The following is a 22,235-nucleotide window of genomic DNA, read 5'->3' on the forward strand; positions in this document are numbered from 1 at the left end:
TTGAATTCTCACTGTAACTGATTAAAGCTGATTAATAGTCATAAGAAGATGTAAATAACCCTTTGAAGCTCGCTTTATTGCAGTGAAGAGTTTTTGGTTGTCTCCCATGGTACCTTGGGGGTCATCATCTTCTGGGTGAAAAGAAACCTGGGTGTTTTGTCCTGATGCTGTGGTGCCATGCTCCCCACCCCTCCATGCTCATGTAAATATGTGCTGTGGCATCTCAATGTTCTTGACATCCTTGCCTTCATTTCCATATTTTTATTTCTGGAGCACTGGAACATCAGGGAACAAAGAGGCTAGCAGAAAAGTAAGCAAAAGGATTCCTCTTTGGTGTTCCCTGTTCGTGCTGCTGGTGTAAAAGCAGCTCTCAGATGCTCGGCACAGTGTGACATTCCCTGAAGCAGCTCTCCTTGCCGGAGCTGACCGTGCCTGGCTGTGCACCGGGAGACCCTTTCTGTTACAGTTGGGGTGATTCTGCATCATGGTGAAGTGCAGGATAAAGCCCAAAGCATGTGGTGAGCACATGGTTGACTGTGCACGGCTTAAAAGCATCAGTAGCTTTGCAAGAGCAGCTCAGCTGTGCTGCAGGAGTGCTGTATTAGACCAGGGACTGGATTTTGGGTGCAGCCTCCCGGTCTGTCAGCCTGGTCCCTGAGATGAGCTGTCAGTCACCGGTGTGACAGGTTAGCAGCAGCGAGTCTCTGCTTGCAGGCGATTCTTCTGCCTCTGCTCATGGCCTGGATGTGTGCTGGGGTGGCCCTGCTGTGCATGACATCCCCTAGGGTGGGAGGTGGGGGCTCTTCTCTTTTGGCCGTCGGCAGAATGAGCAAATCTTCTCCTGGAAAACTGCTGTCAGGGGAAGAGAAGGCAAAACACAGGCAGTAGATTAGAAACTGGCTGCAGGGGATGCTGAATGTGCTGGGGCCCCACAGTCTCTTGCCCAGTCACGGCAGTGCTCCTGCCCAAGCTCCGCTCCCATGAGATGGCAGCGGGGAAAGAGTTTGGTGTTCCATTTGGTCAGGGTTGTGCCCTGCCTGTAGGAAAGCACAGAGCAAGATCTTAATTAAGGCAACAGTAAAGAAGCGGGAACATCCTGGAAGGCAAATGGAGAAGGCTTCTGAGTGTTGCGGTCTCTGTTTAGTTCCCACGTGTCTGAAAGCTTTTCATAAATGTGTGGTTCAGAGATGGGGTTAAGATCCAGGATTTCTGTGGCGGCTTAGCGCTGCCTGAATCGAGGAGTTTCCAAACCCTTTTGTGCTGAAGGCTACGTGGAAAGGTGTCTTGTGGGACATTCCTCCTCCCCAGCCTGCAGATGTCAAAAAACTGCCAGGATAGCACTCAGCGCACCGTGCGGGTGAGAAGGAGCTGGAGGAACCTCCGTTGTGCGAATGCCGAATGCCGTTTATGTGGATGCGAGGCCTCAGTACGCAGCTCATCAGCTGTGCTGCAAATGAAAAGTGCCATATAAATTGCTGACTTGCAAATTAACCCCACCATACTCCTGCGCAGCGGCTGAGCCGGAGGCAGCGTTGGCTCGCGGGGCTGCCCTGGGGCTGCCGCTCGTGGTGCAGAGCTGAAACTTGCAGGGGCCGACTGGGTGGTCGACCTGGAAAGCAAAACTTCCACGTTTTTTATAAAATGGGGATTGCTGCTGTGTGCTGTGAAAGATCCCCAGGGCAGGAGAAGGCTGTACGGTGCTGCAGCCTCTTATGAAGGCTGCTCGCTGTCCTCAAAGCATTCATGGTGGTTGCTTTGTATCTTTTTTAATTCCCTGCAAAAATTAAAGATTTAAGGCAATACGTGATGCCGTCGGGTTTCCGGGTGCAGCGTGCAGAGTTGGGGCACACGTGGGCAGTGCCTTGCCCAGGTCCCCAGCTGTGTGCCAGCAATGCCAAGGTGCTCGCCCTAAGAAGACCAGCGTGCCCTCGATGTTGGATGTTTGCTGCGCTAGAACGAGGGTCCGACTGATTACTGGGTAATTAAAAGCCTTCAGGACCAGTCCGTGGCTGGTGTTAGAAAGTCTGCGTGAGCATGGAGTGTTTGCATGGCGCATGGGAGGACACGGAGGGTTTAATAACACATGGGCAATTATTTAGAAGGTGATTATGCTCAGCAGCTGAGCAGAGGGTCAGGATCCTGGCATGCCTGATGCTGCATCCATGCCTAAAGAGATTGTCCTGGGAGTTTGCTGTGGTTCATCTCACCATATCCCTCCCCAGGGGTCCTGGTCGGTGTGGTCCTGCGCTACGGCATCCACGTCCCCAGCGACGTCAACAACGTGACACTGAGCTGCCAAGTGCAGACCAGTCCTGCCACGCTGCTGGTGAACGTCAGTGGAAAGTACTACGAGTACACCCTGAAGGGGGAGATCAGCGCCCAGGAGCTCAATAATGTCCAGGATAATGAGATGCTGAGAAAGGTAAGAGAGTCAGTATCTGGAGAGGTGAACGATGCTCCCCACTCCCTCCATGGGGACGGGTTCTGTATCTGTTGGATACAGGACCAGTGATTTATTTATTTTTTTAAACTTTTGTTAGATTGTGATAAGCTATAAATTATAAGTTGAACACAATGTAATGAAACTCTAGTTTTAGCAGATCTTAATTTAAGCTGTTTAGACTGTGGACTTGTGTCCAGAAGATCCCAGACACATCCTCAGCATTGGCCCCACAGCATTGCATCTGGTGGGGGTACAGTGTTTCCTCCATGTATTTTATATGACGTTGTTATTTGTGTTTTCTCTTGCAAAGTCGTAACAAACAATTTTACTGTTTTTTTGTTGTTTTTTTTTCTTAACAGGTGACTTTTGATCCTGAAGTATTTTTCAACATCTTGCTTCCTCCAATTATATTTTATGCAGGCTACAGCTTGAAAAGGGTACGTGCCTTTACAGTGCCTACAGTTCCTCTGCCTCCAGAGCATTTTTAATACTTGAGAGTGCTTTAATGCTTGCTCAGCAGGCCAAGGCTGTGGAGCTGAGTATGGCTTTCCCCAGTACATCTGGGATTGTAGGAAGCAGGGCTGAGAGTGCCCTGGTCAGTCTCATCCATCCCTCTGCCCCAGGAAGGGTCAGTGACTTCAGCCATTTCCAGCACAGGTTTGTGCAGGCTTTTTTGCGTTCAGCTGAGCCATTTCAGCCATCCTTGCTTCCGAAATGCCATAGGAGGGTAGGAAGGTTTTAGAAAGCAGCAGCTCTCTGAAATGCTGACTTTGAAAGAGAGGAAAACGATCCTGTTTAGCTTGTGGGAGAAGGAAGAAGGAATGCTGCTGGGTTAGGAAATCAGTTCTCGGGACTTGGAACAGCACCTTATTAAATACACGGGTACAAGAAAATGATATGTTCATGTTTATTACTGCTGCATTAACAACTGCTGGTCTGGCAGTGTACGTGGTTGTGCTGGGCACCGTTCAGCTGTGCTTGTCCAGCTCGTGGTGTCTGAGTTAAGTCCAAGTTGCTACAGACACAGTGTGGGTGCCTGTGCAGGCTTGAAATAAATTGTTAGCAAAATATAACATTTTATTTTCCTCCTCCTTCTAGAGACACTTCTTCAGAAACTTGGGATCCATCCTAGCATACGCTTTTCTTGGCACTGCAATTTCCTGCCTGGTGATCGGGTGAGTAGCTGGAGCCAGTCTGGCTCTTCCACAGGGGTCTGAGCCATGCTCAGGGGCAGTGCTCTGAGCCCGGCCCTGCGGCCACGAATCCCAGCCCCGAAACATCACACAGGCTCTCCGCTACCACTGCTCAGCAGTGGCAAATAATACTATTTACTGTCCAGACTCTGACTATGTGGACAGGGTGATTGCTGTCTTGATTGCATAGTGCTTTCTCAGCATCCCATACTGAGTATTTACATACATGGCAAGGAAAGTTTCACACTTCTCTGAAGATTGTCTTGAAAAAACAGTCAGTGACTTCAAGTTGTTGAAAGCACAGCCCTAACAAGCATGAGACACAAGAGCAGAGGGCAGGATCGTAAAAGCATGTCCTGTCCTTACTTGCTAGAAGCAGGTGCCTAGCCAGTACAGATTGTGTTTCAAATTATTTATCCCTCTGTGCAGAGGGAACTAGACGATTCCTGCTCTGAATAGTAGCACGCAGGCTGGCGTAGGGTGTTTTCCACTGGAGAGTCCCATGGATTCACGCAAACTCAGCATCTGCATTATCTGTTCCTTGCTGAAAGTTTCAGCCGTTTCAAAGTCAGACCAAGGTCATCCCACTGAAATATGTTAATGTGAAATACTGCAAAGCGATCACAAGACCCCACAAGCCTGGCTGCTGCTTTTCTTTAGCCATGTTATGCTCATGGGGGGGGTTTTGGTCCTGGTTCCTCACCAGCACCATGCGTGTAGTGTGGTGTGGTGGGTGCTTTGGTGTGTGTGTGGTCCAGGCTCAGCTCATGCAGTACAGTTCTTTGGTGTTCCTGCATTTGGATGACTTTAGGGGTTAATCTGGCAAATTCAGGGGAATCGAGCCCATTTGAATGTCATTTTCATTCACTGCAGAGATGAGTAATTGCCTCTTCTAATCACCAGCTCTGTTGTGTATGGCTGTGTGGCGCTGATGAAAGTCACTGGGCAGCTCGGGGGAGACTTCTACTTCACTGACTGCCTCCTGTTTGGTGCCATCGTATCAGCTACTGACCCAGGTATGTTAGATGGTTATTTCCCCCCTCATTTTACCTCTTTGATCTGTTTTGAGTTGTCGTGAAGAGGGGAATAAAGTCTGAACCCTGTGGAAATTCCCTTTCTGAATTTTGGAGTTTATTTGCAACATTTCTAGAGGTCAGATTTGCCTCCATGCCTTTTTATTTCCTTTTAGTTACATGTAATATACCTTCCAGACTTCTGCTTCCTATATCTTTGTTTGCAGTGAAGTCCTAGCAGTCTCTTTCTTGACTTTGCTGGCTTTTGGGGAAGATCCACAGTGTTTCTGCCCTCCTGTGCTAACAGCTGATGCAGAACAAGATGTGTAATGTGGGAAGGGTTCAGCTGATAGTTTAGCTGATTTCCTTCCACCTCCATCTGATTGGGAATTTGGAAGGTGCTAATCTAATTGAAAGTTGACCTTAACAAGCGGTACTGAGGACAGTAGTGATAGCTTGGTCTGCTGAACCATTTTCTAAATCAAAACTATGAAAAACATGCCTTGTCCAACTGAATTTCACTTCATTCACGATTACTTTCACACGGTAGCATTCATTTTCAATGTTCATTTGCATGCTCCAGCTTCACCTAAAAACACAGGACCACAGAAGGGCCTCTCCTGCCTCCTGCCCTTTGCTGAACAGGGCTTGAATTTCTTCCTTTGCAGCCTGGCTGCTACATTTGAGACCAGTGTGGTGGGACTGGGGGTTGACAGAATTGCCTCCCATTCCTGACATTACAGTAGCTTTGGGGGATATTTTTAAATGCAGATATTGGTCAGTTTTGCATGGAAGGGAGAGACTGCATGCCTGGATAAGCCAAGTCTCCTGCCCTTTTGAAACAAATGCCAGTGGCTGTTGTTTCCAGATGAATTGGGACTTTTACCTGTTCATCTTAAAAATGAATCATTTCTGTTTTCAAAGGCAAAGTGAGGAGCATTGTACATATGTGCATATATGCAAGAATAACCCTGCAGAACATGACTTGCAGCATAAAGTGGCGGTAGCCACATCTGTCTGCCAGGTGGAGATGTGAGATGTGCATTCCCCATCAGTTTTTAATAATTAATTTTTTATGTTTCCCTAAGATTTGCCAGATATTGGTGTGGCTATTACTGCTGATATTTTTATAAAAAAAAAAAAACCAACCCAAACTTAAAAAATAAGGTCAAATGATTTCCCAGCTTCTCCAAACGTGTCTTGGGTGTGTGTGCGTTCAGGCCAGCAGTTCATTTAGTGGGGAGTTGTTCCCATGTGGCTGTGAGGTCGGGCATCTTCCCCGTAACTTCTCTGGGGTATCGATGTCAAGATGGGGGCACTTTTGCAAAGCAGGGAAGCACCTCACGGACGTGATGGCAGTGTAGTAGATCTGATGGCAGATGGGCAGAGGCCAGGCAAGGACCATAAGAAGTAATGCTCAGAAATTCTGCGGGCGAGCTGTCGGTGTTGTGTCTTTTCTTCTTTAAAGTAGGAACAAGAAGATTTCACAGGTAAAAATGGAGCATTTTCCTGTGCATAAATGGGTTAAACCCCCTTCAGTTGAGTCCCTGAATGCTGTTTTAAATGACTCTCACAGAAATTGATTGGAATTAGCTCAGCCCTGTGCAGCAGACGCAGCTGTGCATGATGCACCATGTGTTACATCTCGCTTGCTTTAAATGTTGTGATGTTTTTGCAAGGCTGATATACAAAACCTGCTCCATTTTCATTATCTTCTTGGAGCCACTGGATCGTGGAAAGAGTTGAGGGTACTCTGATCCCTGCCATGTGGCCATAAATCACAAGAAACCCCCACTCAGGGTTTGAGCTGATGCTGGGCTCTTTCCAGTTAGGTCTGAAATGTTAACACATCTGTGCTGGCACTTGCACTGTGCTGAATCTGAGGATTCTCTCAGAGTATTAGGGAAGGAAGGAAAAGACAGCTATTGTCCTGGACAAGTTTGCATCCTCCTGGCTTCTGAGCTAGTGGCAACCCGAAATCTGGGTCAGCATGGTACTGTGGTCCAGCCCATGAGCTCAGACCCTCAGGAAGCTCAGAGCAGAGTTTGCTCATGTCTGACTGCTAAAGACTCCATAGACCTAATGCCCAGGATGTGTTTTAGGAAAAGAAGGAGGAGGGAAATGCTAAAGCAAATCCAGATCTGAAAGGGCAGAACGAAGGGAGCATGGGGGGGTGGCTGGCACTATTGCAGCAGTGGCACAGATGTGCAGGAAGGCAGCTTTCTAAAAAGGGGCGTTTTGTCTTTGATTACACTGAAATAATGGCACCTTTTAAAATGTCTCTCTATTTTTCTATTTGTCAGTGACTGTTCTTGCCATATTCCATGAACTCCAGGTTGATGTTGAGCTGTATGCCCTTCTCTTTGGCGAAAGCGTCCTCAATGATGCCGTTGCCATAGTGCTGTCTTCGTAAGTGTGATCTGTTTTTATTTTTAATTGTTATGTATGTTACATGTCAGGCGTTGAGGGGAGCCACTTGGTCTTGCTCCTGTAAAATAGAATTATTGATGTTTGCAAGAGCAGATTTCCATATTAAAGGTCCCCAAAAGCTGTAGTGACCTTCCGATACATCTCCTCATCGCAGACCACAGCTTAGGGTTGCGGGTTGTCCCTACAACTTCCCCCTGCATGATGGATGGTTTTGTTTTGCTTTCATGGCCAGTTGACCCAACCAGAAGGAGGTTTTTATGTCCCTCCGAAATGGGAAAAGCATCGTGTCTGCTTTTCAGCCACAGAATCCCTCTGAAACCCCTTGCTGACGGGTTTGCTTCTACCTGTCTTCCTTCCCATCCACAAATACCTGCTTTTGTTTAGGTGGAAATAGCTGGTAAAACAGCCGTTTCCTTTCTCTCCCCGCTTTCCATGCATCAAGAAGATGGTATTTCTTACAGCCAGAGTTAATACCCTGGACTGAACACATGGGAGACTTGCTGGCTTTCTAAATAATGTTTTATATTCTTTAATATTTTATGTCTTCTGCACATAAGACATATTTTATCTGCGTTTTCACTGTGTTGTCATCACTGAAATTTGTTTGGAAATATATAATATCTGCAATGGTGACAGGTTAACGTATAGCTAAGACTAACACAGAAAATATTTCTGGAATACTTGTCACTCCAGTGTGCTGGTTGTGTGGGCTTTACTGAGGTGGAGGCAGCAAGTAACATATTGTGAGCTGTGTATCGCCACCCGCATGAGTTGTATTTACTGAATTGAATGTTTCTGTTGAGGTTTCTGGAACTGTATTGGTCAGTCTGGTTTTTATGCTGGATGTGTCACCGCTGGCGCGAGAGTAAACGCTGTACAGCCAGGTCATGTTTAAGAAGTGATCCTGAGTCAGGAAGAGACTGGGTCTTCCAGCCTGTGCTGGGAGGTTCTGGGTGGTAGGGGGTGGGTTCAGCATCAGAGTGAGGAAATTTGTGGTGGATCTCTGCACAGGTCGGTGACTGCACCATGCGTGGCAGGTTGCCTCTTGTGCTGCTTTAGTACCAGCTTTGTAGCTTTTGCTCTCATTTCCTGCCTTCCTCTTTCCACAAGCTGAGTTCAATCCACCCCCCTCCCTGAAATGAGATGATTCGCACCGAAACAGCAGCTCTGAGCTGCAGTCAGCAGCTATTTTCCCGCAAGGCTTTTGTGCAGAGCGGCCGAGCAGTTAACCTGTACCCATTTTAAAGCTTGCCCGTGGTCGTTGTTTTCGCCGTCCCCATGAGCAGCGTAAGGCAGCCCCAGTCAGCACGGCGGGTGTTGGTCAGTGATGGTAGCTCAGGGACAGCCTCGATTTACCGGGACACAACCACATCTTGGGTGCAAGGAGGAGGTGAAGGCCTCTTGCTCCAGGGAGGAGAGTTCCTCCAAGAGCAGTCCAGAGCTCCTGTTTGTGGTTCCCCTTTTTTAAATTCAGTTTGGCATTTCCCTGTTTCACAGAAGAGGTGTAGTGGGGGAACCGCATGGGGATGGTTCTGCTCCCACAAGCAGAAGACCTGCTCCCCAGTTAGGGGGTGCAAGGGTGAGTTGGGCAGATGGAGCACTGGGGGTTTCTGGGTGGGCGGGCTGTGTTGGTGGAGGAGCTCGGCGTGGCAGCTGGTGGTGGGTGCTGCTGTGTCCCAGGGGTGAAGGGGGGCCCCAGCCGCAGCCGTGTGGGTTCAGTGATTGCCCCGAGAAGCACCATCAGCTCCTTGCACGTGGTGAAAGCGAGCGCTGCGGGCACCTTCCCTGTGCTGGGAGAGGGTGAGGATCTGGGGGCTGGTGCTTTCCCGGGCTGGGACTCCTCCACGGTTTGTACCAGGAGCTCTGTGCCCCCGAGGCTCCTCTCTTCCCTGCTTTCAGTCCCGGATGAGTCTGTTCCTGGGCCTGGGGAGCAGGATCTGTACCCGTCTGTTCCTGCCTCACGCATGGCCTGGCCTGGCCTGTCTTGACAGCAGGGAACTGGTTGGAGGATGAGGAGGAATTAAACCCAGAACCAAAAGCCGGTGGGCAGCACGGTGCTGGGGCTGCTGTTCAGGAGCAGGGGGTAAATGCAGTGACAGGGTCTCTGCCTGCTTATTCCGAAGGAAGGTTTCACAGGGATGAATGAATGCCATGGTGAGCCCCATGCACAGGGACAGGGGAGATAAAGCACACAAAGGGCAGCTGGCAATAATGTCTTCCTAATGATGCAAAAAGCAAAACCAGAAGGAAAACTGTAATGGGTTAAAATGCAAAACTGACATCCAATCAGTTGGTTATGAAGGGGAAATGAAACCAGTCTGGATTTTAAAAAAAAAAACAACCACAAACCCAAAACGCCAGAATAAGAACATGTTGGAGAATGGGAAGTATAAGATGAGACTGACAAATAAATGAAATCACAGGGAGAAATCTGTGGCTTGCAGTGTAAAAAAAACAATGCAGAAGAATGAAATGTATTAAGAAGTTTAGCAAGGGAAGTGATCATGACATGTTGGAAAAGGGAGGATTGTCATTCATGTTGCAGAAAAATGTTGGCGTGTAGTTAGGGGAGAAAGCTGCAGGATGTGTGCGCGAGGCAGTAATTTTCTGTTTCAGCATAACTCAGGAGGTTAAACAGCAAACGTTTAAAGTTCACATCCAGGAGTTTTAACAGTCAGCCAAGGGGTTGCTAACTGGGAAGTTAATGTTTTCAGTAAGTTTACTCAAAGGAAGCGATGTAAAGAGTTGATAAATGGGATTTAGGAGATGGGTAAGGGCCCCTGTTGTAGCTCAGCCTTTCCAAGTAAAACAGTGGAACGGCTGATCAGGAGTTAGGAGGTAACAGATTCAGAGGGGGATCGGTGCAGCAGACCTATTTGCCATCTTGTCACAAAGGTCTGCTGAAGTCGGGTGGATAAGATGATAGAATTGCTGTTGTGAGCTGGCACTGTGCCGTTTGAATTGCTACCCTGCGATATTTCACTTCAGAACTTGGAGCAGTGCAAAACAAATGTAGTGCATGTTAAGTGCAGTAAGATGGCATAACTTAGAGTTCTCCAGGGGATATTCACATCAGCCGCCTCTGTGGAGTCGACGGAGAAATGTAGACTTCCCACTTGAATGCTTTGTGTGGTCCCAGAGGGCCTGACTTTACAGAGAGCTGATACCAACCCCCCCCAGTACCATCATAAATGATGGACCGTTGCCTAGCAAATGTATTTGCAGGAGATCATGCAAGAGACGGGCTTTGGTTCGCTGCTCTCTAGCATCTAGAAGGACCAAATGCAGAGCCGTGCCTCGGAGGGGTGGCTGACCTGTAGAAAGCTGGCTGGGAGTGAAGGGGATCCCAAGCTCCCCGGGACTGGGTGGGCGTGCTGTGGTTGCACGCTGTGAACACAGAGGGCTGGCAGTGTGGGACTCGGGTTTTGTCCCCCTGAGTTCCCAGGCTCCGTGTTTGCAGCGGTCGTAGCACTTTGCAAAGCTCACGTAGCACCGTGGATGTGCCTCTCCCTCCAGACTAAGGAGTGCTTTGTTCTTGTGTGTGCTTTCCCTCCCTCTTTCAGTTCAATTGTTGCCTACCAGCCGGCGGGTGACAACAGCCACACGTTTGATGTCACAGCGATGTTCAAGTCCATTGGGATCTTCCTGGGGATATTCAGTGGATCTTTTGCGATGGGAGCAGCTACTGGAGTAGTGACAGCTTTAATATCCTTTTTGTTGTTGTTTTTTTCCAAGTGTTTGCATAACAGCTTCTTAGTTTTGCTGTGCTGCATCTCACCCAGATGCAGTGTTTCATGACTTTTTGCCTAAATTAGTGCAAGACGGTGCCATAGCCTTTTTAGAGGCAGGCTGTGTAGTGTTGCTGTGACACAGAACTGGACTTGATATGTTCTTAGCCTACAGTTTCTCTCCAAATTGTCCTTAACCATCTGCAACGTCACCAAGTTCACCAAACTTCGGGAGTTCCCGTTGCTGGAGACCGGCTTGTTCTTCTTGATGTCCTGGAGCACGTTCCTGCTGGCTGAAGCGTGTGGCTTTACAGGCAAGCTCCAGCACAGCCCTGTGTCTGGGACGGAGAGCTGCAGGGGTGATGGGGCTTTTGCTTCATTTGTTTTGATTGAGTTTTGCTTCTCCCAGTATCGATTACAGCCAGGGGTCTCCCTCTGCCTTCAGAAGTTTAATTATTCTGGGTTCTGGGGTTAATGCATTAAGTCCCTTACACTATTGCGGTGCAGCTCAGCTCCCTTTTCATGACCAGGAGTCTAATGTGATGCTCTGCTCCCCAGGTGTGGTGGCCGTGCTCTTCTGTGGGATCACGCAGGCTCATTATACCTATAACAACTTATCTACAGAGTCCCAACACAGAACTAAGCAGGTGAGAGCTCCTAAGCACCCTTCAGCCTCCCTGAATTTCAAGTTCAATATTTTTTCCTTCTGTCTAGCCAGAATGAGGTGCACCTCTCTTTCTACAGATGGATTTTACTAGGGTTGCTTCTGCAGAAGTATTTATTGCATGATGGATGGGCTGACATGTTTTTCTTGCTAAATCTATGTCATGTCTAACTCGCTTTTAATTTGTTTTTCTCTTTCAGTTGTTTGAGCTTCTGAATTTCTTGGCAGAAAACTTCATCTTCTCCTACATGGGACTTGCACTGTTCACCTTCCAGAACCACGTCTTTAACCCTACCTTCGTGGTGGGGGCTTTTGTATCCTTTGGAGCTCTTTTTGTAAGACAGAAAAAGAAAGGGAGAGGTGCCTCATTTGCAATTTGTGTTCTTCATTCAAATGTGTGGGGTTTTTTTTCAGTCAGTCTAGCTTTATTTTTAAAAGGGGATATCTCCCATGTGGTAGTGCCTTTGCTGTCTATTTTAAGAAGATGGAGATTCTTTTCCCAGCTTTTCTGGGTTTTTTCTTCCCCCTGTTTAGTCTTCTTTTGTGGGCATTTGAATCAGCTGCTGCAGGGACTTGGTGTTCCATGGTGTCGAAGCTCCAGGCTTCGTCATGTGGCAGCGTGGCACCAGGAGGGGCTTTGCAAATGGGCACCGCCTGGTATAGCCGTTTATTTCCTCTTTTCTCTGCTATTCCACTTGGTTAACCCCGAAAAAAGCTTTTTTTGGTCAAATAGCACAGTTAAAGCTACAGTGGATGCCTCTGAATGATGTCATGAGAAAGGATTTCCCCTTCTGCAGGCTGATGCTAACAGAAACAAGCTTTCGGCCCTGGTATGTCTCAGAAAAACAGGGATTTTGAAGGAATTTTTTTCATATAACAGGGAAGCCAGTTCAGATGTGCAGAATTATTTTCACCCTTTGCCTGCACTGAAGCAACTTTACAATGAGAAATAAAACGTTATCTTTGCAGGGTGCTGGCGCATGGGTTTGCAGCAGGGCCTGCTGAATTTCCCCAATGAGCTTCTGCAGGGCTGCAGTGGCGTAAAGGGAGTGAAAAGCAGGGAAACGCCATTTGGGTGGTTAGACTGAAATTTTGTGCTGCGCCTCTTCAGTAGGAACTGGCTAACTCACTGATGAAATAGCTCATTCATGAGAGAGATCGTGAAATACGTCTCTTATGCAAATTCACGATGTTCAGGAAAGAACATAAAAGCTGGAAGCATTTTCCGTATTATTCAAGGCTGCACTGAATACTGGCTCCAAGATTATTTTTGCCATCTGGGTGCTGGTATTAAAAGACACAGCTTCAAAGATAAAAGCAATATGAAGGGGCTGGTGATTCTTGTATCTCACAGGCTATGAAAACAGAAAGAGTATTAGATTTTTTTTTCCCCCCTTCTCAACTGCTGCTGCTTTCATTTTGCTGAATAATCTTTGGGAGCGGGACTTGGCTTAAAGCTTCAAACCCAGCTGTGAAGTGTGGCATGCCGGGGAATGTCAGAGGGGTTGTGGTAGCTGTGACAACTTGAGCTTCGCAGAGGACAAATATTTCTTGGGGTGGAAAACAGACCTGGCAGGGGAGAGCAGACACTGGGAAATGGTGGGTTTTCTTCTCTCACTTGTCTAACCTGCCCTCTCATAATTTCCTTTGTTTATTTGTGCTTGTCTCTGTATGACATTTATGAATTACAATGTGTACTTTGCTTCGGTGAGGCAGTAGCATGCTCTTCCCACACTGCTGTAGCACTCAGAGCTGGGTTATTATCTTTGCATCCAGAGGACTGGTGTTTCTGAGGCTCCCCAGCGTTTCCATCAGGCAACAGAAATTGGCTCTCTCTACAGAGGTGGGATGCGATGGGAGACTTAGGAAGAGCAATTTCCTTAATGTGTGCAAATACAGCTTGCTATCTTCCTAGGAAGAGCTGCCAATATTTACCCACTGTCATTTTTACTGAATTTGGGGAGAAGAAATAAGATTGGAACAAATTTACAGCATATGATGATGTTTGCTGGTACGTTATTGCATCCTTGCCTTTGACCATGTGGCCCATCTGCAATTCCTTGCCCCCAAGCACCTAGAAATATTCCTTATTCAACTGTAAATCTCTCCAGGCAATGTCTGGAGGAGAGGCTAGGCAGGAAAAGGCTCCTTTAGGCTCAGTGGTGTGAAAGCCTTCGTTTTGAGATGTAGGAATGAGCTCCTCCTACCTTGCTGCTTGAGTGCACAGCATGGGACAGGAGGGTTTGCTTTTCTGGGCTGGGAAAGAGCCATGACCCAGGCTTTCACAGCGTCCACGGTGAAGTCATTGCTGTTAAAGCACTGTGGTCTCCTCCAGTGGTGGATGTCCCATCGGAGGGACAGGGCTGCACATGCCATGTAAACCCTGGGCGAGGAAGCCTGCGGTGGGGGTGGCTGCCTGTGCCGTGGGCTAACACAGCTCCTCTGCCATCCCTTCCGTGGCAGGGCTGCGAGGAGCCATGGCCTTCGCCTTGGCCATCCGCGACACGGCCACATATGCCCGGCAGATGATGTTCAGCACAACGCTCCTCATCGTCTTCTTTACGGTGTGGGTTTTCGGCGGGGGCACCACGGCCATGCTGTCCTGCCTGAATATCCGGTGAGTGCGGGGTGCCTGGGGCTCTCAGGGCACGGCACGTCCTCTCCCTTGCCTGCTCTTACATCCCTGGTGCTCGGCTTTAAGAGATGAAAGTAAGATCGCATCTTCCTCCCCTGGGCTGCAGCACGTACCCACCTGGCATTGCCTGTGCTAACCCACTGCTCGTTTTCTCCTCCACAGAGTCGGTGTGGATGCAGATCAGGAGAACGTGGTGAGTGTGGTGCCGCTGGGCAGCCTCTGTAGAGAAATTTGCACTGTGCTCATCGGTGCAGGGGTTACAGCGAGACCCTGTGAATGCCTGTGTGTGCTCCACTCCCTCCCAGCTGTAGGAGGGTTTGTAGCTTCTCTGGTGAAAGAGTTTGCAGTCAGTGGGAGTCATGGGCTTTTCTGTGCTCTCTGTGTTTTTAACAAGACTCGCTTTTATTCAGTTGGAAAGAAGGGCATAGAAGTAATGCTGGACTGCAATCCACAGTACTGCTGTGAGATTTGGTCTCTCCCTCGCTGGGTCTGAAATAAATACCAAAATGTGCATGACATAGAGGCTTCCTGCCTCATCCCAGCGTTCAGGGCAGTACAGAAACACCATTTACTGACTCCTTTTATGTAGCATCTTCTGTCCTGCTTTTACCCATGGGTACCCTCAACCTCTCTTTTGCCCCAATGTTTCTTGTGAGTAGTTACGTGGCAGCTCAGGAACCACTGACCATGCTGAGATAAATGCTGGAGCCCTGCAGCATCAGGATTTTTCCTGCCTGGTGTCCCCGAGCTGTCTCTTTGCATCTGTAGCCCCGTCATGCTTGTGGCTACGGCTCTACTCGATTTCAGTATGGGTTCTGCACCTTGGAGATTTGTTTTATTCAGACGCCTTTATTGGGGTGTTCACCTCCTGGACAAAAAGTGTCAAATGCTAAAGGCAGCCCAGAGCCATGAATCTGAAAGCCATGTTTCTGTGAAATATATAATTGTATTCATATTCCCCTCCAAACAGCTTTATACTTTTTCTCCTACTAAAAGGAAGCCAGCAATCCCCATAACACGTGATTATTTGCATACAAAAATCTCAGGCGAGATTTGACAGAATTTGGACCTGTCACTCACTATTAAATGTGATGTCTGGATGGAGTTGCTGGCTCCAAGGCACGTAAAACCTTGGGGCCAGAAACTGGAAGGCTTTAGCAGAAAAATGGTTGCTCTGTGCTTTGATACCACCTCTCTAAGGCTGTTGTATGCTGCTAGATGCGGAGCGCAGTGCTGGAAGCACCTTCAGCCTGTCGTGTGAACGTCCTTATACTTGCTGCAACCCGAAAGTTTCTTCTGGAGAGGCAGTGGGGAGGTGTCTTTTCCTACATCCCCCTGGACATCACCGGGTGCCCTGTGGGGGCTCCTGGCCCTGAGGAAGGTCTTGGCATGTTGCCCTGCTGCTGTTTAATGTTTTGCTCTCCTGCAGGGAGTCCCAGAGAGTGAGAGGAGGAGTACGAAGGCAGAAAGCGCCTGGCTCTTCCGCATGTGGTACAACTTCGATCACAAGTATCCTTGAACGGCGGTCGGCGTGTGCGGTGCCAGATCCCGTCTGCCCGAGCAACTCCGTTGACTCGGAGTGTGACTCACTCCCTGCTTAGCAAACGAACCAGTGTTTGCTTTCCTGTCTCACTGCTGATTTTTGATTTGCACCTCCTCGTGTCTGTGGCTGCAAGAAATGACCGTTTCCACCCGCCATTAACAGGGAATGCAGCAGTAGCTCGGTTCAGAGCTGGGCTCTCCAAGGCTGTAAGCCCGGGGGGGTCCTCGATCCCTGCAGCAGGTGGGCAGGAAGGGCAGGGGGTCTTCTCATTTGTAGCCCTCTTGGTAGATCTGTGCCTCTCCTCCCTTGCAAATGCTTTGCCATGAATTAGTGTGGGAGTGATCTGCCAGGCTGAGGCACAGGATAATGGGACAAGTGATGCTGCTGAGCCTTTTCTCACTGGGACTGTGTCCTGATCCACTCATGTCCCTCTGTGTTTGGTTGCATTAATTTTGCTCATCCCTATCATTTTTGTGCTTCCAGGGACTTGTGTCTCTTTCCTTCCTGTGATTTCCTTGAGACACTGAGTCCTTTGCCACTGCCTCTTCATCCCACCTGTTGACTTACCAGCATCGCCCTATTCCTCTTCCTTAACCCTCTCTGTAGCTATCTAAAGCCTCTGCTGACACACAGCGGTCCTCCACTGACAACCACACTCCCAGGGTGCTGTGGACCGATTGCCCGGTGCCTGACGAGTCCACAGGCATACGAAGTGAGTCCATCAGTACCCTTTCTGTCATGGTGTTGGTAGAGTTTGACATGTTTACATTTCTGTGGAGCTTTTGGATGCTGTTGTGCAGCATCAGGCTGGGAGCCTTGGGGGACATCAGATGCTGGGGCTGATGGAGGAGCTAATTTCCGTGAGCGTTCGGCTTATCCAGCTGACTGGTCGTGAAGGTATTCGTGGTGTATTGATGGTGGTTCCTCAGTGACTGGCTCAGTGAAGCTGTCACAGCTGTTCTTCCCCAGGCCTGGCTGGGAGGACACACAATTTCCCTATCTCCTGCTTTCTTCCAGCCTTCCAGCTGAGCCATCCTGCAGCCCCTGCAACTAAAAAGGTTGCCAACATCTGAACCGGGGCTGATGTCATCCTGAAACAGTAAAGAGCCCTTGTTTGAGCTGCCCAGAGGGGCAGGGAGAAAACGAACAGCTTTTCAGAGCCTGTAGGCAGTGACCTCTTCCACCATCACTGAAGAGGCTGCGTGCACCTGCGCTCTTTAGGTGCTGGGTTTGCTGGTCAGGTTGGGCCAGCCGTGGCTCCGCGGGTGGCTGGTGCTGGCACGGCTCTCTGGCAGGGCCGCAGCACTCGGGGCATTGCCGTGCCAGGAGCCCCTTGCAGTGGCAGCTCTCCGTGCTGGGAGTTTTCTTTCCCTGACCACAAAGTTACCAGCATCAAGTTCCCTGCACAAACCAGGGATGGCTCTGATGGGTCAGCAGGGTGTTTCCTGCGGTCGTGGATACTTTTGTCCAGTCAGAGCCACTCAAAACTGCATCCCCCATGTATCTGTTTATGGTATCAGAAAGAAGAGCCAACAGAGCCTTTTTAGGCACTTTGCAGAGAAGTTAGTGCGTTGTGGGAGTCTCCTGGGCTCAGCGATGTGTGTGTGGCACATCTGGTTATGGTCATGGTGCAGGAGAGTCTGAGATTCAGTGCCTTTATCTGCTTGTTCACCACCACCGTGCCACTGCAGACATGGCTATTCAGGAAGAGTTAAACAGCACCTTTCCTCCTGTTTGTTGCCCAGAATCAAGAGCAGCTGAAGGATGATGACTCCGACCTCATTTTGAACGACGGGGACATCAGCCTGACCTACGGGGATTCCACCGTCAACACTGACTCCGTGGCATCCAGCGGCACGTCGCGGCGGTTCGTGGGCAACAGCTCCGAAGACGCGCTCGATCGGGAGCTTGCTTTTGGGGACCATGAACTCGTAATCCGGGGAACGCGCCTGGTCCTTCCCATGGACGATTCGGAGCCACCATCAAATGTTCTGGATAACGCAAGACATGGTCCAGCATAAGGTTGCTCAGTTTAATTGACAGTAAATATTTGCATATATGATCAAGAAATATGTACTACCTAAAGTCTAATGCATGTCTCAAAATGTCTAAGCTGTATAAATATTATTTATATGGTGTCAGAAGAATATAAATATTCTCTGCCAAGCACTTGTAAAGAACAAGCTGCAAATTTAAGTTAAAAACTGTGTTGACTGCACTGTGTAGGGTGGAACTGTTTTAGCATAAGAGTCTTTTGCACACAGTGAGCTTCTTTAATGTGTGATTTGACGAAGGGTTTAGTCCCCAGCGGGGTAAGTAAAGGAGCTGACTCCCTGTTCATCCTTTGAGCCTGGGAGAGGAGGGTAGGAAGGTGCTGGCAAGCAGTGGAAATCGCTTTCTATTCAGATGAGGATTAGGTTGGTTTTTTTTTGGTCTCTGATCTTTGGATAGTCACGTTTGAAATATCAGTGAAAAATCTGCCCACAGACCCTCTCGCCAGGCAGTGGCGGGTGATAAACTTGTTCGCTTTGTGGGAACCTGAGCTGGGACCTGGAGTCTTTCTGCTTTTTAGTGACCCTCTGCCCAAGCCCAAGGCAGGCACCGGCCTAAGGTGATAGCAAGGACTGCGGGTGTCTGGCTGCTCAGTTGGGAGCAGGAGGGAGGGATGGTCTGTGTCTGTAGTTGTGTTTAGGAGAAGGAGGTGATCCCACAGAAACTACACCAGGCATGCACAGATTTTAGGGCTGAGTCCATCTTTCAGTTGTGGCTCAAGCAGCTTTCTAGAACCAGCCATCAAATCCTCAATTGGCAACTAAATTTCACGTTTGGGAAGTGACCGTGTCTTCATGCGAGCGAATCTCTTCTCTGGCAGTCACAGATGTAGCTAAGATGTGCAGAGCTACCGCAGCTGCACGCGGGGCCGTGGAGCCCGGCCGACCTCGAACACAAGCTTTACAGCTACAGATTGACACGGTACCTCCGGACGTCTCCAGAGGTACTGAGCATCTAGGTGGTACTGAAGGGGAGTTTTCCGTCCGTCCTCCTGTACAGTCAAAAATCATTGCACTTTGTTTAATAACTCAGCATGCTGTGTGTCTGTAATCCCCACCCCATCTCTCTCATGTCTCTTACCATTTAATGAAAAATATTTGCGAGTTGATTTTTTTTTTTTTTAAATCTTTATTTTTATTTTTCAAGGAAGAGCACAGAACAATTTGCGATTTCACACTAGTGTTAAAGGATTTACTCTGTAGTTATGGGAATAGCTAAAGGTGCAGTGAAATTGTTAACCCTGACATCCTTCTTTTTCTCCTGAAAAGGGGAAATCACAGAAATTTACTGTATGTAATTTTATTGTCTATTTTAGATGCAGTTTTGCTATACAAACCTTTCAGGGTTACCGGTGCACTACAGGCTCATTCTGGAGTTAACCCTCTCCAGGGGGCTTAAACAGAGGTGTATAAAAAGAGACTATATGAAAAAGAGCAAGGTGAGTCTGAGCACTCACAGCTCCCATTTCCTTGGAACAAACTGCAACTCTCAGGATCAGACCCTGAGACCTCAGAGCAGTTTTCCCACAGCTGTTTTCCCCAGCACCACCTGAGAGTTGGGAGGAGACAGGAAATACTGAGATTTTGAGTGTATATGTATAGTTGGGAAAATAAATTAATTTTTTTTTTCATTTTCTCAGGTCTAAGTAACATTGCCTTAAATTTACGGTTGTGAAACTAATTATTTTGGCAGTTTATCCCTAAGAAAATGCTTTCTTTTTCCTTCTGAACAAAATGTGTAAGTGTTGCCATAGGGCTCCTCTAGAAGGGGGGTAACTCTGTTTATATTTAGATAGGGCATCTTCCTTGCACCGGTAAATGGCAGTCTCGCTGTTAACATAGCTGTTGGATTAGTGCTAGCCTCTTTGTTTCCTGCTATGCAGGAATTCCATAAAGTGTGCATTTTATATGATGTCTGTAACTTAACTTCATGTGTTTAAAAAAAAAAAAAAAGAAAAGTTAAAAAAAAAAAAAAAAAACGCGTCACTTCTACATCCCGTTTTTTGTTTGTTTTGCCTTTCTGAAGAGGTATGATAAATAACTACCTTTTGTTTTTTCCTGTATAATCTGACTATGAATTCAATTTACAAAGCTGGCGTTGGTGCAGCCGGAGGTGCAGAACAGTTCTGCTCCCCGTGCAAGCCCGTGGTCCCATGGGCAGGCCCCGAGCACCCACGCAGCGTGAGGGCAGCGCAGCGCTCCCTCCCAGGCAGTCCCCAGCTGAGGTGCACATTTGCAGCCGTGGGCTGCGAGATGGCCACAGCATAACGTTTTGCCCTCGCCCTGGTCACATTCCTCTCTTTCTCTGACCCTTTGACTCCAGTAATGTATGCACTCTCTTGAAGCTTGCCAACAGATTACCATAAGCTTCAGCTTTTGACACCAGTGACAGTTCAGTTAGTACATTAAAAAAGAGAAGTTAACGGATTATGATTTTATGGGTTACCTGTGAACTCTTATGATCCATACATAATATAACCAGGACTGTTTTAAATAGTCTTGGTAAATGAATGAATCTAAGCTGAAATTCAGGAGTGATTTAATAAATGACTCAGATATAATCCTCAGCTGATTATTTTCTTTGTCCTGCTGCAACAGAGAATACACGAGTGCCTGGTTTCCAGATGCAGAGCCCTGATGGCTTGCAGGCTGCAGATGAAGGTAAGGGTACCTTAGGGTACCCTGGAGAATCAGGCCCCGAGACCTTTTGCCAAATAGATAAGACAGCCCCGACGGGGGCAGTTTACAGCTCCCATGAAGATTTAGAGAAGGTGCCCTTCTGTAAATTGAATTTTCATGGTTTTTGCACATGAAAAAGCATTGTAGGTAAAGTTATGATTTGTACTAGTACTGTCGATTTGTGTGGTAATGGCATTAACTCCGTAGTTGTGGTGTTTGTGCAGCTGATCTGTGATAGCTGATGATCACTATTGGACCTTCTGTTTACACTGACTAAATCCTTTACTGTTGCATTGTACTGTGAAAGAAGGATTATGGGCCTATAAAAGATTTTTTTTTTTTTTCTGGAATTGTGTGTACCGTTTCATTAATTCACACGGAAATAAATCTGTAGCAAAGTGACAAAGTGCCGCTTGACCTTCTCAGACCAGTTTGTTCGTGGCCTTTGGCCAGCGGGTAAGGCGGCAGCCACGGCTGCAGAGGCTGAACCCCGCGGACTGGAGGGCAGCCGGGATGGGGTGCAGGCTCCTGCCTTCACCCCAGCTCCTGAGACTCAGCCCAGCCCTGGGGCCGTTCTCTCTTGCAGGAACAGGCGCTGGGGAGCAGGGAGACGCTGATGTCTGCTAAAAGCTGCTGCAGCTCCTGGGCTCCTTCACAGTGAAACCCAGGTGGGGTAGTGCTGCTCACTGACACACATCCCGGGGCGGTGGGTGGGTGAGAGGCATTGCCACGGGGCCTTTGCAAGATCGAGGCTCCTGAGCTTTCCTGGGCTTTTATGTCTCGTGGTTTTGTTGAATTTGCAGCTGGGCTCATGGCAGCTGCCCTGCTGTCCTCCGGAGGCGGTTCTGCCCTCCGTCTCCAGTCTGTGCCCTTGTTTTGGTGCTATGGGCTGTCAGAGCAGCTGAAGAGGTTTGTTGTTCAAATGCTTTACAATCCTTCAATATAGAGGGCATCTCAGAAACTTCAGGAATTTGGTTTTGAGAGTTCTGATTCACAAAGGACGACCTTCGTCTTTGAAACTGTATAAAAATACATCCTTTATAGCGCTGTATCGCTGCAGGAGGATAGCCCCTGAAACCTACTTAAACACACTCGTCTGCCATCCGTGGCAGCCGACAGTCAAGGGGACGTCTGTTCTGCTTTCTGAGTGGGGAGCTGAGGCCTGAGCTCTCGGGCTGGGCTTTGCCAAAGCTTTGTAGCTCACCAAAGTACCCTGAGTCTGCATGTGAGAAGGGCATGTCCAGTGTCACACTGGTCATGGGTGGCCTGTGCTACTCAGTTACAGGAGCAGGACAGGAGACAACGGTGTTTATTTTCTTACTATGAAGTGATGCTAACTCCACGGTGCAACTCTCACACCTCAAAATCCGGACAATCAGAATAAACACCGCTAATCCTGCTGTACACATGCTGTCCAGCCCAGGCTTGGGTTGTACTCGGGCACTAACTAAAACAAACATGAAGTTTAGCAATTGAACAAATGCCTTTGGGCAGCTCTTTACCCTCGCAAACCCTCAAAAGCAGTGCAGCCACACCCCTTACAAATGGATTGCTTTGTTGAAATAGGGTATGATTGAGGCCCCTGGGCAGGCTCACCCTTGGTGAGGGCTATCTCCAGTGCCCAAAATGTGTCTGGGACCAGGTGTCGTGCACCCACCTTCCCCAACGCACGTGGCTGCAGGCAGGCATCCTTTGGGACAGGCTTGCTGTGCCATGAATTGCCATATGGTTTTATCCCTGCAAAAAAATTGTGGATAGGTGCTGTTCAGAGGCGCTGGGAGAAGGGGTGATGGCAGATCCCTGCAGAGTCTTGGCAGGGAGACTTGCACTGGTGTGTGGAGCCGCCACTTGCTGAA

At 48.4% G+C, this 22,235-nt stretch overlaps 1 protein-coding gene across 1 annotated transcript; it reads left to right on the plus strand.

Annotated features, from left to right (window-relative positions):
* The first annotated feature begins 1,806 nt into the window (after positions 1–1,806).
* Positions 1,807–19,653, plus strand: SLC9A6 (solute carrier family 9 member A6). The gene is made up of 16 exons (XM_026848808.1): positions 1,807–1,850; positions 2,173–2,422; positions 2,803–2,880; positions 3,542–3,618; positions 4,540–4,652; positions 6,953–7,058; positions 10,643–10,784; positions 11,016–11,121; positions 11,366–11,454; positions 11,672–11,785; positions 13,371–13,482; positions 13,935–14,088; positions 14,269–14,299; positions 15,536–15,615; positions 16,256–16,361; positions 17,395–19,653. The coding sequence occupies exons 1-16, from the start codon at positions 1,807–1,809 to the stop codon at positions 17,668–17,670; spliced, it is 1,878 nt and encodes a 625-aa protein (XP_026704609.1). The 3' UTR covers positions 17,671–19,653.
* Positions 19,654–22,235: the final 2,582 nt, after the last annotated feature.

The sequence above is a fragment of the Athene cunicularia genome (assembly GCF_003259725.1).
Source record: "Athene cunicularia isolate RWA chromosome 4 unlocalized genomic scaffold, athCun1 chr4_part3, whole genome shotgun sequence".
In the NCBI taxonomy this organism is placed as follows: Eukaryota; Metazoa; Chordata; class Aves; order Strigiformes; family Strigidae; genus Athene; species Athene cunicularia.